Source organism: Carcharhinus amblyrhynchos, chromosome 4 (assembly GCF_965287045.1).
Source record: "Carcharhinus amblyrhynchos chromosome 4, sCarAmb.v2.hapA, whole genome shotgun sequence".
Classification (NCBI taxonomy): domain Eukaryota; kingdom Metazoa; phylum Chordata; class Chondrichthyes; order Carcharhiniformes; family Carcharhinidae; genus Carcharhinus; species Carcharhinus amblyrhynchos.
Genome location: NC_137327.1, coordinates 99,060,556 through 99,077,798, shown reverse-complemented (window position 1 = coordinate 99,077,798; position 17,243 = coordinate 99,060,556). Strand labels below are relative to the sequence as shown.

Below are 17,243 nucleotides of genomic sequence, written 5' to 3'. Positions count from 1 at the left end.
CAGCAGTGATTAAGTTGGCAAAGGATTGATTACTGCCAATCTGAACTGGACATGTAACAGTATTGGATAAGATGGATGAGTTTGCTAATGCACTCTGAGTGGGGGTCAATGGGTGCTATTCGGATTGGCGGTTGGTGACTAGTGGGGTGCCCCAGGGGTCGGTGCTGGGGCCTCAGCTATTTACCATTTATATAGATGATCTGGAGGAGGGAACCGAGTGTAGGGTGTCGAAATTTGCTGATGACACCAAGATTGGGGGAAAGGCAAATTGTGCGGAGGGTGTGGAGAGTCTGCAGAAGGATCTAGATAGGCTGGGCGAATGGGCCAGGAAATGGCAAATGGAATTTAATGTTGGCAAGTGTGAGGTGGTCCACTTTGGTAGGAAGAATGGTAGGAAGGACTATTACTTACGTGGCGAAAAACTGCAGCAGGCGACGGTGCAGAGGGACCTCGGGGTCCTTGTGCATGAGTCGCAAAAACCCAGCCTGCAGGTGCAGCAGGTGGTCAGGAAGGCGAATGGGATGCTGGCCTTCATAGCGAGGGGGATTGAATATAAAAGTAGGGAGGTCTTGCTGCAGCTGTATAGGGCATTGGTGAGGCCGCAGCTGGAGTACTGTGTGCAGTTTTGGGCGCCGCACCTGCGCAAGGATATTTTGGCCTTGGAGGGAGTGCAGAGGAGGTTTACTAGGCTGATACCGGAGTTGAGGGGGTTGAGCTATGAGGAGAGGCTGAATAAACTAGGCTTGTACTCGTTGGAGTTTAGAAGAATGAGGGGAGATCTCATTGAGACGTATAAGATGATGAATGGGATGGATAGGATAGAGGTGGAGAGACTCTTCCCGCTCAAAAAAGACAGTAGGACTAGGGGGCACAGCCTCAAGATAAAGGGGGGGCAGTTCAGAACGGAGTTGAGGAGGAACTTCTTCACTCAAAGGGTGGTGAATCTCTGGAATTCTCTGCCCGTTGAAGTGGTGGAGGCTGCCTCGCTAAATATTTTTAAGAAGCGGGTTGATGGGTTTTTGATAAGAGAGGGGATTAAGGGTTATGGGGAGAGGGCGGGAAAGTGGAACTGAGCCACGACAGATCAGCCATGATCTTATTGAATGGCGGGGCAGGCTCGAAGGGCCAGATGGCCTACTCCTGCTCCTATTTCTTATGTTCTTATGATAACAGGAGACATTGTTAGATGGGGAGTAGAGGTGATAGGAACTTAGGGCACCTTGAGCCAATAGGAGAATGTCAACACATAGATGGGACAGGGACCACCAATTAGGAGAGAACATCACATTGCAAAGCCATCACAATGCTTGTAAAAAAGGTATAAAATGTGCTGCAAATCTATGTGAGGTGTGCCTATTTCGCTAGACACCCGGTCTTGCAAGAACGTCAAATAAAATCTTGCTCCTTCAGAACTTGACTTGACTAAATTGTTTAACTGTGAGCTGTGTTTCTCACAATGGTAAATAGCTGAGGCCCCAGCACCGACCCCTGGGGCACCCCACTAGTCACCATCCGCCAATCCAAATAGCACTCATTGACCCCCACTCTCTGACTCCTATTTGACAACCATATATTTATATTTATTCTGTCCTTATTCTTCTTTCCAAAATGTAGGTCCTCTCATTTCTCTAATTAAATTTTCATTCAACACCTATTGCCCAATCCAGCAGTTTAAGATCCCATTTCATCTACTTCTCTAACTGGAACACCACTAAATGAATAATTCTCTGCCCTTGTGTTGATGATGTCCCGCGTGCCTCGTCTATATTTTGCGCAGTTGCTAAAACAGCAATGGCGTGATTAGTGCATTTATCCATCTTACTTTCATTAAAAAATGGGTTTTAATCGTTCCCTTTATCTGTAGTAAATATATCACTTAAAATCTGTTAGTAACATTAAGATGGGCAGTCCCTTATACAGTGCTGTCATCGTTTTAGTGACTCGCATTATATCCTGATTGGTATTCGCGTTTTTCCTCCGTGGATGGTTTTTCATGTTTTAATGAAATTTCATGAAATTGGTTGCCTCATTGTAATATACCAACCTGTTCGACATAAGAACATAAGAAATAGGAGCAGGAGTAGGCCATCCAGCCCTTGGCGCCTGCCCCGCCATTCAATAAGATCATGGCTGATCTGTCGTGGCTCAGTTCCACATTCCCGCCCTCTCCCCATAACCCTTAATGCCTCATATAGTTAAGTTATTCCATTAGTGATTGAGATTTGAGTATAATGTGCCACGTTTGACCGTGGTGATGCGAATGTAAATATTGAACCAGGGGTTCTTCACTTGGGGACTGTGAGAAAGTTTTGAGGGGTCCACCAAATCTGTATCTTTTGGTGAAAAGTCACAATAAAAAGTTGTGTTGCGCTATTCCTGGTATGTAATTTAATTAAATTGCACACCGTCAGCATAGGGAGAAGCATAAGGGGACAGAGGAAAGCAAAAAACATTTATTGATGTTGGTGAAGCGGAGAGAGTGTTTCCCCCCTCCCTCCCAGAACCGTTAGTGACAGTTCAGAGTGGGTTCTGTTCACCACAGGCTGTGCACTGCATGCTCTCCTGCCCATTATGTTTAAACCAGGTAAGTAAAGCATCTATCTGGCTGTGGGGCTTTGATGGTTTGTTTTGTGGGGCAACGGGCTAAGAATTACCAAGAAAAAGTGTCGGCGGATGTTCGGCTGACTTCACCTTGAGCCCCTAATGCGGCAGTGCGGTTTCCGTGGCAGTTCTTCACAGAGCCAAGTTGCGCTTGGGCAGCTGCTGATCAAACTGCCCGCGACCACTACCTTCCAGTTTGTGGCCTCCGGGTCCATTGGTTGCCACCTCTGTGACTTGACGTGCAGACGACCATGACGATTGACTTTTTTATATATACACAAAATACGCCATTTTGCGTTGGACCATTAACCTGGACTTTAGCTGAACGTTGTCTTTGGTAATCCATCTAATTTAATGGCGTGGGATCTTGCTTTGTGAGAATTTGCTGCTGTTCTGTAAACATGTGGCATGAGTTACTTAGCCGCAGCAGCATGTTTCACATTTAGTAAAACAAAAATGACAATATACATGTTCCATTGCATATCCTTTGGACCGGAATAGTTGTGTTACAGAGAGTAAGGCACAGACTACTACCTCTGAGGTCCTGGTTGCCAGTTTTACCCCCTAACTTAAACATCAGAAACTACGTGATTGTGAACTCCTGCGTGAGACCATTACCGGCCACTGCGACTATCTTACACTATCCCGGAATACTCTTTAGTTGTATTTTTATTATATAGTGATATTGCCCCAATGACTGAATGATATGTTGTAATTCTGTTCACCTGTCGTTCAAATTCTGAGCTCCTTTATTGAGTTATTACTGTCCCTCCATCCCCCCATCATTCGGTTATGATTCCTCTGTCACATAGATCTGATTGAATCTGATTCCTTTCTCCTGTTGCATCGTGATCTATACTTGTTTATGTTCATGTGACCTTGTTACTAGGGCTGTGAATGTCGCTATGTGATTGGCATTGGTGCCAATGACGACACGACAGACGTTGGTATCTGCCGTTCCAGTTGATTCTGACCACATTGTGGGAACACAACGCAACAGATGCGGAGGCTGAGCTACTTCCCCAAAAAAACACTTAGACTTACATGGAAAAGGTCGAACCTTGTTTCAGTGATGATCTCAAAGCTGTAAGTTGCTACAAGAAGTTTATTAATAGCACTGTAATGATAACCCTGTCACTTCAAATAGTTCCGGAATTTCAGAATGCATATTAAACAGCTTCACTCTGTTTCTGCACCGTTATACCCTGCGTGAGACCAGGAATAGCCTTGGTATAAAAATGTTGGGTACGTTTATTTGAGCCATTCATTATTATTGAAGTGCTGTGTCTTTTAATCGTAATATAACTGCAACACTTCAGTAACTGAATTCCAAATAAACTCGGAACACTTTGGAACCCTTTAAAATACGTACACAGATGGCCCTGAATTGATTTGCTGTGTGTTTCCTCTCGCTGACGTTATTTTATTTCACGCTCAGGGCGCTTTGTGGGAGTTTATTTTTTACAATTCGTACCTTTGTAATCAATTCCCGGGAAACGTCAGAATTCGTTTCGTGATGCGACCCAAGCTGTCCCTCAATAAATTGGGCTTTATTCACCGTGCAAGCGCCATCAAGGAAATCAAATACCTGTTCCACCAGCACCCTCCCGCCCCCCACCACGCCAAATTGTATTTTATGTGTCGATAGGGTAGATGAAATGTTTTCAATGTTTATATATAGTTTTACTCCTGTCAGTCGCGAATATACATACTATTTATTATTCCATCTTAAAATGAGAAATCAAATTTCATCATATATGTCACAAACAAGTGGTGTTCTTTACGGTTCTCCACACAATTCATGCATTTATTGTAATTTTACAATAAATATTATCTGGATCTTTCATAGTCTATATGGTTTTGTTATTGAGTTCTACCGTTCCACTTGCAATTTATAAGATAGTAAACTTTAATGTAGTTTTGGAGTCATTTGTTTCAAGTGGGTGCTAGGAACTAGAATTTAGGATCTGGGATTATTTGAAAAATATTGGGGTGTGGAGATAATCTCTCAATTAAGGAAAATTAAGGGATTTACTGTGGAAGTCATTTTTTGTTGTGCTTATTTATATTGTTCTAATAATTAGGGAAAGTAAAATATCATGTTTCTGGAAATCAAAATAAATACAGGGCAGGTGGAGTAAGAAACAAAGTTAAAGGGCATTAATTTTGACCAGCAAATAAGGTCAGAATGCCAACGTTTGGAGAAGGGTAGGGATAGTGTTACTGTAAAAACTTTGAAAAATTATGGCATGTAGGAAGCCAACACAACCCCTTTCGTTTTAGGGTTTAGCAAGTGTGGGTTTGAGAGTGGAATCACCTGTGCATATACTTAAACATTTAGAAAGACAACTGAAAGCATATTTAACCCTTTTTGGCTTTAGCTGCTATGGGGTTTCCTAAGCTGCCAGAAACTTACCAGGGTCAACAATGCGAAAGTACAGGGAAAATTGATGACTGTGCTGAAACAGCACGGCTGCTTCCTTGCTGAAGTGATTGAATTTTTTTCAAAAGTCTTGTTCTGAGATTGTGCTTTCACTGCTTTAGACGAGATTTCCAATATTTTGGAGACAGGTTCTGTTTTCATGACCTTTTCTCACCTTGATCTGCACTTCCATGCTGTCAGCATGGGAGCAGTTTCTGCAACTCATGCAGCACTTCCTTGGTTCTCTAACATGGAATAAGAGGAGCAAGTACCAGGAATACCAACAGCAGCAAAAGCTACACTCGCAGCAGCTGCCTTCACAGTCATCTGCTTATTCAAGAGGACAGAGCGATGGACACAGAACTCCAACTTGGGAGAGACAATACCCCAAAACAGGATATACAGACAGAGGATAAATTTCCTCAACATGACTGAACAACAGCATTTCAAGGAACTTGGAGACTTCCATGGCAGGTCAGTGTTGGGACCTTTTCTGATGCATAGAAAAGACCGAGACCTTGATATACAGGGCACAATTTCAAAATTTACATATGATATGAAGCTCGGAAACATTGTGAACTGTGAGGAAGATAATGTAGAGCTTCAAAGGAACATAGACAAGTTAGTAGAATGACAAACAGATGGCAGGTTACATTCAATGCAGAGAAATATGAAGTGATTCATCTTGGTTGAAAGAACATGGGAGAGACAAAGGACGCAAGTCTAAATGGGGTGCAAGTGCAGAGAAGCACTGTACATAAATCATTGACGGTGGAAGGACTGATTGGGAGCACGGACAATAAGCATAGAGTACCCTGAGCTTTATTATTAAGGACATGGAATACAAGAGCAAGTTGGTTATGTTGAATTTGTATAAAGGACTATACTTGCCTGACCTGGAGTTGCATTGATTCTGTGCGTCACACTTTAGGAAGAATGTGAAAGCATTGCAGAGAGTGCAGAAAAGAATCACAGAATTAGTTCCAGAGATGAGGATGGATTTAAGAAGTTAGGACTATTTTCCTTAGCGAAATTTTTCTGTGCGTTGCTACTACTTAGGCTGTGCATAACAAAAGTTAGGCTGCTCGTTCCTCTGCTGAGACAGTTGAGATGCTGTGGGCATCATTGTTTGGGTTTTGGAGCCCATGGAGCAAAAACTGCCCCACCTATAGGGGCAGATGCACTGAGATAAAGTTTAAAAGTTTATTTATTAATTACAAGTAGGCTTGTATTCACAATAGAATGCATACTGCAATGAAGTTACTGTGAAAATCCCCTAGTTGCCCCACTTCAGCACGTGTTTGGGTACACTGAGGGAGAATTTATCATGACCAATTCACCTAACCTGCACATCTTTGGACTGTGGGGGGGAAACTGGAGCACCCAGAGGAAACCAGACACAGGCAGAATGTGCAAATTCCACATAGATAGTGACCCAAGCCGGGAATCAAACCCAGGCCCCTGGTGCTGTGGGGCAGCAGTTCTAACCACTGTACTGTCATGCAGCAAGTGGGGTCGGGGAAGGGATTGCGTAAAAGGGGTGAGAAGTGAAAATGTCTGGAGTTGAAATTCCATTTCTATATATCTTTCTCCATCTTTTGTCTCATGGCACATCCGTATTTCCTTTTTAGCCAAGAGCTGGAAATCGCTTTCCTGCACATGCAATGAGGCGCTGGTGACCATGTGTGGCTTTCCACTATCCTATTTAAAATGGAAGTTTGAGTGTGCAGACTTTTGTGCGAAGCACATATTCATTGGGTTATCTACCTCATCTGATGCTCCATGCAGATGATCATTCTTCCCACAGAGGTAGACCTCAGCACAAAAGCTTAAGACAACATGGCATCCAGATTTTGCCAAACTCTGATGATATGCAGTATCTCAGGAAATGCTGACAGAACATTTTCTCTTCCTGCTCCAGAATAGTCCACTTTGTGGATAGCACCTGAAGCTCAGCTTTTGCATCCAGATGAGTAGGCCTTGGAGTGTCCTGTGTTCTTTAACAGAGACAGTCTGCAGCTTTATCTATCCTCAACACTTACTCCTGTTTACTTGTTAGATGGTGAACCTAAACTAATGTCTTGGAAGTCTCACCAAATTTCGTACCTGCTGATAGAGAGTCTGCATGAATTGCACAATGTTACTTAGAATGTACAATCTCTTCCCAGGACTCGAGTCATGCATCCTCCTGCACCAGTTCCTGCATTATATATGTAGGACATTTGGGAGATGAAAGACATGAATTAGAACAGATGAACTGAGCTGCAAGATGTATTGGCCTGAGAGATGCTGAGCAGGAGAATGCTGGGGAATTCAGAGTGTGGTAATTGATACTAAAATGTGGGATGCCACTCGTTTTTCATGCCCTCATGATGTGATTGAACCTCCTGTATCAAACTGCAAGGCACTGCATACTGCTGAATTCTTCAGCTACCTAAAACTGTGCTTCTTTTGTTTGAGAGGCGGGCCTCTTCCATTCACAAAGAACAATATTTCTTTTTGGGTACTCACAAACTGAAAAATGGCCCTCAAGAAAGCAGGAAACTAGCAAATAGCCATCCAGTGTTGTGCATCTGCCCTCCTACTCACTTTATCACCAGTGACAGATCTGCAGTAGAGGCATTCTGACTTGTGGAGATCCTTTTAAATAGATATCCTTGTTTTTCACCTCTGCACTCTTTAGTTGGTCAGGAAACCTGAAAGTGTGTTTTTATTGCTATGGCTATTATGTTCCTCTCCGACTGCTGACTCTTCTATTATGAGCAGTAAAAATTCTATCTGATGTTTAAGAGTGAAAGGTTATTGACCTGAAATATTAACTGTTTCTGTCCCCACAGATGCTGCCTTGTAAGTTAGGACAGAGCTATTCCCTGACTTACAGTTCTTCTTTTGATTATACAATATTCAATTACCTTTTTTAATTTGTCAAGATGCACTGTTTCATCAGAAGTAACTCTTCAAATGCAGACAATAAAAATAGAACAAAACTTACTCCAATTTATAAAATCAAAGGAAGAGTTTAATAAAGAAACATCGTTATTCCAAACTTGGGACTTCACCCTGGGCCAATCTAAACAACCCACAATTCTACACAAATTCTTACTTATAGTGAGTCAACTAGTCAGCTGACTATTACATCAACCTGCAATTGGTTCCATGGTTTACTGGGTGAGCTGACTCTTACATCTTGTTGCCATTGATCACATCACATCCAGGACAAAGTTGTCACCAGTTACATTCTAACATGTGCAAGGGTTTGAATTCTGTCCCTACTCAGAAAATTCTTGTGTATTTTGCTGCAGATGTTGTAAACTTTAATTGTTATCAGTCAGTTATCTTTGGATTAACAATAACTAAAATTTCCGACATTACAAAACCAATTAGGACATGCTTTCCTGTGAGTCGATGTTGTTTGCAATCTCCTGTATACCTTGAGAAAATTGAAGAAACCAATGCCATATGAAATCATTCAGATTGATTCCACGTACTTTGTAGTATTTGTTTAAATGTGGGTTTTGTAAATTTTTTGGTTCACTGATTGGAATTTAGTTTTGGTTCTAGTCATTTTCTGGAAAGCTTTTCTCAGTCTGGCTCATTCAAATTGGAGTGTGATAGGTGAAGTAACTTTTGTGGAAAAGACCTTTTTTATTAACTGAGGGAATAATTATGTTTAATTATTGTTGCAAAATATATAGCGTACCATTACTACTGTTCACTTAGTCTTTTACTGTTTAGCAATGTTTATTTGCCAATAAAAGACTAAATCAAGTTATGTTATTTGATTGACTTCTGAGGGAAATGTAAAAATATGGAACATTCTGTAGGAGTATTCCATGATGATCTATTTCTACTGGGAAGCTGTGTTCTTAAGTACATAGACAAACTTTGCTTGGACACCTGGATAAGTAACAACAAATCCTGGAATATGGGAAGGTTCACCAATGAGTGGGGCTAATGATGCTGAATTCCTCAAACATTCCTAGAATAACAATATAAATAAAAGGGACCAAAAAGTAGCACTTAACATAACTTTGTATTTGTGTTAAATGTGGCGAGGATTCAGGGGATGTTAGAATTTTGGCTCTGAGCAACTGGAGATTTTCTCTTGGATTCATTTATTGAATTCTGTTTCTGTTATGCTTGTTTATTTACACAATCTTGTCAGAAAGGATTTGTTTCCTAGCCGATAGTTCTTCATAATGTCAAGCACTATTAATTTCCTTGGGTACTTAAATAAACAGCTTGGATGTATGTAACATTTCTAATGTAGTGGAATATTTCAAACCACCTCACAATGTGGGGTGCTGAAAAAAGTATGTAGATGGTAACTGAAGGCCAATAAATATGTTTTAAGAATGCTTTTGACATACAAAGGTTGATTTAGTTGCTACTACAAAGTGGGCCAAATCTTGGATTCAAGATAAAATTAATGTGGTTGTTGACCATATGTATGCTCATAATATCCTTGTTCAACTCTGTATAAAATCAATCCCTTCAATGCCATTGTCCTATCACTTACCTAGCATCTAGAATTGGATAGGCTGAAACTTCCTCTTACTAAACATTCAGAAAGCTAGACCATCATCATCAACACCGTCACATCATTTTCCAGGTACCCTTATTACTGACTCCATCCCATTCTACACAACTATTAATTTGGACAGAATCAGACTACTTACAAACCTGGCATCCTCTTAAACCTCAAATCAAGGTTACAACTCTATTGGCTGTCTGACAAAGGCTACCAATTCCCCTTTGCATATTCTCCTCTGTACCAGCCTCAGACCAGTACCAGTGAAACCATCATCCACGTGTCTTTAGTCCCAGACTCTTGTATTCTGGTCATCTCATTGCCAGCAACCTCCACCATCAACCCTTTGAAAAGCTCAGCTCTGTTGATACCTTATCTCACAGTAACTCCACTCTGCACATTCTGCTTATACTTAGTGACTTGCATTGGCCTTTGGTCTCTCAACATCTCAAAGAAACACCTTTATTCTTGTACTTAAATCAATACCCCGATCTTACTTCTGTAGCATATCCTCAGTGTGACACCCTCCCCAAAGTTCCCACATTCTTCTCACTCTGACTTCTCCTGAATTCCTTCTTTGTTTCGCTCCCTCCTTAGTGGTCCTACCTCCAGATATCTAGACCTCATCCAAGGACATTTTTTAAAAATTTGTTCTGCCTCAGTGCCTTCCTCACCTGTTATTTCCTTCTTTGTCTCAGCATCCATTTATTTTTGGTTATGTATCTGTAAAGCAAGTTGGTTATCTTTCAAATGTGAAGGGATATGTTTTGCAAAATGTTTTGAAGTAAAATGTCTGTGCAGGAACATGATGCTTTAATTCTGCATGTTGCATTTATCTAAAAAGGAAATTTTAATTGCTTCTTTCTCACACCAAATAATATTTATAAAATTAAGATCATGTGTTTTTCATGGAGGTCAAAACAAATAGTTGAAATTTGGATACTTCAGTGTGAGTCCTGACTTACTTTTGAGTGATTGTTTTTTTCCCATTTTTTGTTGTGCTATGCAGTTAAAGTTACTGTGTTTTGTTACAATAATCTATTTGTAGGCCACGTGACAAGTTATAAAATACATGGACAGTATTTGTGATGAATGGTTTTCAAATAATGTTTTTGTGTTCCTCAAGGTGAGGAATGGAAATTTCAAGGTTTCACTGTTAGCACAAAGTACACTCAGATCAGACAGATCAATATAAAGCTCTCGCTACTCGACATGATGACATGCCACAGCCAAACTTCAGAAGAGAATTCCATTGTGATTCTGTCTGTCATGTATCTCCAACTTGTCCTACCATTAGTGACCTTCCCTTCAGCTGTCTCAGGCACCCATGAGCTGAAATTCTCATCCTAAACATTTCTGTCATACTATTTCTCCTCATAGATGCTAACTGTGGCTAGCTAGTAGCACCCTCACCTTTGAGCCAGAAAGGTGTGGTCCCACTCCAGAGACATGACCACAAAATCTAGGCTAACACAACAGTGCAGTACAGAGAAGGTGCTGCATGGTTGGAGGTGCCATCTATCAGGTGAGATGTTAAACCTGTTTCCCCTCTCAGATGAACAGAAAAGATCACATGATATATTTTGAAGAAAAGCGGAGAAATTATCCCCACTGTCTTAGTCAATATTTACCTCTCAATCAATGGGGCGATTTTCTAATCCCGCCTAGCCTGGTGCAGATCACGCCGATCACGGAAAATAGCATGTGAGGTTAAATATCAGCTTTGCGCACAGTACCAAACAATTTGCAATTATCCTGGTCCCTTTCTCCTGGCACAAACTGGATCCGGGCACGGGACTAATTAGCATATTTAAAGTAACATTTAAATATCCAAAACCCCATTGGGCTAGGGCATGGCTGGGCAATGCCCATCAGACACCCTGACAGTGCCAGTTGGGCACTGCCAGTGTGCTGGGGCAGTGCCAAGGGGGTGGGACCTGAGTAGGGGCTAAGATGGGGGCAGAGGTGGAGCATGAAGGGGGTCATGATGGAGGGCATGTCAGGGGTCATGATGGGGTGACATGTTGGGGGCCATAGCTTTCAAAAAATAAGTTTACTTGGTCATTATCACTTTGCTAGTAGTGGAATTTCACCATGTACAAATTGGTTACTAAGCTTTTTACATTACAGAAATGACCACAATTCAAGAAAGTGCTTTTATATGTTCCTAGATCATGAAAGATGCTATATAAATGCAGTCTTTCTTTAATTCTGATGAAGGTCATTTTATATGGTTTTGTGATGAACAACAACTTGTATTTATGTATTGCCTTTAACATAATAAATTTTCCCCGGGTGCTTCATATGAATGTTAATCAAATGAAAGTTGATTTCAGATCACATTAGGAGTTATTAGGGCAGATTATTCAAGGAGTTTTTAAAAAAATGTAATCAAATTTTTTTAGCAGTATCTTGGAGGAGCAAAGAGTTGGAGAGTTTGGAACAAAGAACAATGCAGCACAGGAACAGGCCCTATGGCCCTCCAAGCCTGCACCGATCATGTGTTCCTAACTAGACCATCTGTTTGTATCCCTCTATTCCCAGTCTGTTCATGTGGCTATTTAGATAAGTCTTAAATGATTCTAGTGCGTCTGGCTCAACTATCTTGCTTGGAAGCGCATTCCAGGCCCCTACCACTCACTGTGTAAAATACGTCCCCTACATATCTGTATTGAACCTTGCCCCCCTTGAACTTGTGACCTCCTGTGTTTGTCATTTCTGACCTGGGTAAAAGCTTCCAACTGTTCACCCTATCTATGCCTTTCATAAACTTACAAACCTCAATTAGGTCGTCCATCAACCTCTGTCTTTCCAGGGAGAACAACCCTAGTTTACTCAATCTCACCTCATAGCTAATACCCTCCATACCAGGCAACATCCTGATAAACCTTTTCTACACTCTCCCCAAAGCCTCCATGTCCTTTTGGGGAGTGAGTTCCAGGAGCTTCGGATGTTGGCTGCTCAAGACATGGCTGTCAATGATGAATTATTTAAAATGGCATTACTTGATGACAGAATTGGAGGATTGCAGGTATCTTTGAGCGTAGTAGGGAAAAGGCTATAGAAATAGGGAGGGGCTGGACAATGGAAGGATTTGGAAACAAGAATGGGAATTTTAAAATTGATGTGTTGCTTAACTGGGAGGCAATGGAGATGAGTGAGTTCATGGTTGATAGGTGAACGAGACTTGATTAGGCCACAAACAGTAGATCTTTGACCAGTAGATCTAGGAAAAAGATACATAAGTCTGAGGTCACGTACCAACCAGCTCAAGAACTGCTTCTTCCCTGCTGCTCAGACTTTTGAATGGACTTACCTTGCATTAAGTTGATCTTTTTGTACATTCTAGCTATGACTGTAACAATACATTCTGAACTCTCTTGTTTCCTTCTCTATGAATGGTATGTTTGGTATGTAAAGCACACAAGAAACAATACTTTTCACTGTAAGTACATCTGACAATAATAAATCAAATCAAATCAGAAAATCTTTTGATTGTTTGTAAAGAATGGAATTTGAGAGGAGCACATTGGAGTAGTGAAGGCTAGAGAAGACAGAAACATGTAAATGTTTTAGTACCAGATATGCTGAGGCAGGGATAGAGTGGAGAAATGTTATAGAGTTGGAAATAGGGTTTTATGATGCCAGCATTGGTGGGATTCCCCATCAGTTTTTTGACCCAAACCCTCAATTTGAAAAAGATATAGTAAGATTCTGTCCTATGGTTGAGATTTTTCTGGTCCTTCCTTCTGATGGATCTTCCAGTTCCATGAAAGTCAACACCCCCTGATGTGAAGAGCCAGAAGATCTCACCCATGATCCCCTGGCGCTGCAGTGCGAAAGCTATTCAAAAATCCATAGACTTTGGTTGGACTAGGAGATCATGTTAGAGGCCAGTATTCAGTGCATCTGCCGTGGGAAAACTTGCCATGGGGAGCTGAAGAATGCTGGCATATGACTTCAGTCCTCCCAATATTTAGTTAGAAAACTCATGTTGCAGCCTGATAAATTAGAGACCATGAAGGGGCTGGGAAATGTAACGGCGAGGTAAAGCTTGGTTTCATCAAACATAGAACAGTACAGCACAGTACAGGCCTTTTGGCCCTTGATGTTGTGCCAAGCTATGTCCGAATCCAAGGTCAAGCTATCCCACTCCCTATCATTCTGGTGTGTTCCATGTACCTATCCAATAACCACTTGAAAGTTCCTAAAGTGTCAGACTCCATATCACAGCAGGCAGTGCATTCCACACCCCAACCACTCTCTGAGTAAAGAACCTACCTCGGACATCCCATCTATTATCTCCCACCATGAACTTTATAGTTATGCCCCCTAGTAAGGTGATTCTATACGTTTAGGTAATGAAGTCAAGAGGCAGCATGTAGTCGAGAAACAAAAGGAGGCCAAATCCTTGTGAGACACCAGAGGACAGATCAGCCATGATCTTATTGAATGGCGGGGCAGGCTCGAAGGGCTAGATGGCCTACTCCTGCTCCTATTTCTTATGTTCTTATGTTCTTATAGGATAGAGGTGGAGAGGCTCTTCCCGCTCAGAAAGGACAGTAGGACTAGAGGGCACAGCCTCAAGATAAGGGGGGGGGGGGCGGTTTAGAACGGAGTTGAGGAGGAACTTCTTCACTCAAAGGGTGGTGAATCTCTGGAATTCTCTGCCCGTTGAAGTGGTGGAGGCTACCTCGCTCAGTATTTTTAAGACGCAGGTTGATAGGTTTTTGATAGGCAAGGGGATTAAGGGTTATGGGGAGAGGGCAGGAAAGTGGAACTGAGCCACGACAGATCAGCCATGATCTTATTGAATGGCGGGGCAGGCTCAAAGGGCTAGATGGCCTACTCCCGCTCCTATTTCTTATGTTCTTATGAATGTTGTCAAATAGAAAAGGAACTCTGGTTATGACTGAAGAGAATGGGATGAATATTCCACCAAACTGGACAACAGAGAAGTGTTGGAGGAGGATGGTGTAGTTGGCCATTTCAAAGGCTGAAGACAGTCTAAGGCTAACAAGGGATAGTTTAACACATTCACTCTCCAGTGAATGTATTCAGTAAAGTCAAACAGACCAGGAAGGTGCGAGTTGGTCCACTGCTGCACCTATTTTTTGTTTTCTTGTGTTCTGTGTGATTAAGTTATTTCCGCAATACAGTAAACTAACTTGGTGTATCTATTTCAGCACTGGCTATATTTGTTTTCAAATTTACACAAACTCTGATTTAGTATCAAACTTTACAATGCTATAAATTTTTTAAATTACATTTATAACTTCATGACCCCACTACCTCTTCTTTGGTGAATTAGCTGATATCAGTAAAAGTAGTGATAGACTTCTGTTCCCCTAATGTAAACAGAGGTATTCGGTTTGGGTCATCCTTCTGATCAGTATGGAGCAAACACTGATGGAAATGTGCATGTGGGGGTTCTTGGACTCAACTACAATGCCTCTATGGTCCTGTCAATGTTAGCTGTTAAAATGAAATAATTTGCAATTGGGAGCAACACCAAAAGGATTCAATAGAATCACACCTCTCTAAGGAATCCACCCTCTTGCGGATGAGAGGAAAAATATAAGATAATTCTGTCATGATCAAAAACAAAATAGTTAATTGAAGACCGTGGACAATGACAAAAGCTGATTAGATATTAACTTGTAGTGTGAGCAATGCTATTTAGTTACATGTTTTAAAAATTATATAGTTAAATTGCAGGTGATTGTTGCTGTGGCTGGAATTGATAGTATTTTGGTCTGTCAAGGAATTAAAGGGTGTGAGGAATGGGCAGGGAAGTGTGGTTGAAGCCCAGGATCAGCCATGATTATAGTGAATGGCAGGACAGACTTGATGGGCCATATGGTCCACTGCTGCACCTATTTTTTGTTTTCTTGTGTCCTGTGTGATTAAGTTAATTCCTCAATACAATAAACTAAGTTGGTGTATCTATTTCAGCACTGGCTACATTTGTTTTCAAATTTACACAAACTCTGATTTAGCATCAAACTTTACAATGCTATAAATTTTTTTATTATATTTATAACTTCATGACCCCACTACCTCTGTAAAATTGCTGTAACTCAACATAATTATTGTACTCCCATTACCTACTAAAATTGCATGCAGCCTACGTAGAGCAATTTTAATATATTGATCAGTGCAATATCAATACTGACATACAAAATGACCATTTGCCAGTAGACTAAAAAGCAGTGCTTTAACTACCACATTTTGATTGATGATTTTTTTTGTGCTTATCATCTTGAATGATAGTAGTGATGAAACATTTCGTATTTCAGGAACTCCAAATCAATTATAACCTAATGATGTGCAGAAGGCTTTCACCATTTTGACCCAAACCTGATCCCTACAATTGTTCCAGGTTGCCCAGTTTATTTTTATCATTTACCATATGTCTACTCATTGAGATAGTTAATTTGGTATGAAATTACAAACAGATGTGTGTCATCTCCCAGTAGGAAATGAATTGACCAAGCCCATTTTGATGGATTGCCAACAAACAAAAGATTTTCATTCCATCAGTCTCAGTTAAATTCAAATCTAAATCCCAATGGCTAACTCATTCAACTTGCTCAAAATTGCCAACACATAATAAAAAGTGATGGATTCAATCTGATATAAACACATGTTATTCTTCCATTTAAATACATATTTGTGATGGTCCTACAACTGTGTTTTTCTCTTTGTTAGAATCAGGTGTTTTATGCAAAGGCATCTGAGGAAGAATGTCAAGAAGAAGGGTATCCCTCCAGAAATTCTGCCAGCTCAAACCTTCAGATGCTAGAGGAAGAGAGAAGAATACGCAAGGGGAAGTACCACCAAAGTCTCCAACTATTCAAACCCTTCCGAACAACAAATAAGTAAGTAAACAAGTCAAACGAGAACAGTGTTAGGACAGCACCATACGGTTTGGGGAAATTCAGACCAACTCTTTTCCCCAAGAGAAATTGAGTAAAACGAGCAACTAAGGCTTCTTTAATCTGTGTGATGTAACTGCGCTACAGGTTAGGATAAGTTAGATCCAATAAATCCCTGGGACCTGATCGCCCACACACTGGGATTCCAAAAGAGATAACTGCAGTGATAATGAATGTGATAGTTATCATTTTCAACGGTCCTGCTAGATTGAAAGTTGGCAAATGTTATGGAGAGGATTGAATGAGAGGGGGGAGTGAGAAAGCGGTGAATTACACCGGTTGTTGGGGAAATGCTAGAACCTATTAGGTCAGGAGGTCTTTTCAATTCACTTAAAAAAGCAGAGTACCAGGAGAGCAAGTTAATGTGGTTTTACTAAAGCAATATCCTGTTTAACAAATTTATGAAGTATCTTAAGTATGTAACTAGTAGAGCAGCAGATAAAGGGAAACCAGTCAATTTAGTATACCTGGATTTCCAAAAAGCATTTGATAAGCTGTTGCAAGACAGATTAATAGACAAAACTAGGGCTCATGGAACTGAGGGTATATAAGTATGGATGGAGGATTAGTTAACAGATAGAAAACAGAGTGGACATAAATGGAGCTTTTTCAAGTTTGCAGGCAGTCAATTGTGGAGTCCCACAAAGATCAATGCAAGTGCCTCCGCTATTTACAATCTATATTAATGACTTAGATGAAGAGATAGAGAGTAATGTAGCTAAGTTTGTTGATGATTCCAATCTAGATGGAA

General features: G+C 40.9%; 1 protein-coding gene across 3 annotated transcripts in view; it reads left to right on the top strand.

Moving 5' to 3' along the window:
* Nucleotides 1–17,243, top strand: part of LOC145342242 (ATP-binding cassette sub-family C member 5-like) — a 188,064-nt gene that overhangs the window by 30,624 nt on the left and 140,197 nt on the right. For all 3 annotated transcript variants that reach the window (XM_080187638.1, XM_080187637.1, XM_080187636.1), the window contains exons 2-3: nt 3,491–3,687; nt 16,266–16,435. In XM_080187638.1, the coding sequence (XP_080043764.1) occupies nt 3,646–3,687; nt 16,266–16,435 (212 nt within the window). In that variant the 5' untranslated portion in view covers nt 3,491–3,645. The remainder of the gene's footprint in view (nt 1–3,490; nt 3,688–16,265; nt 16,436–17,243) is intronic.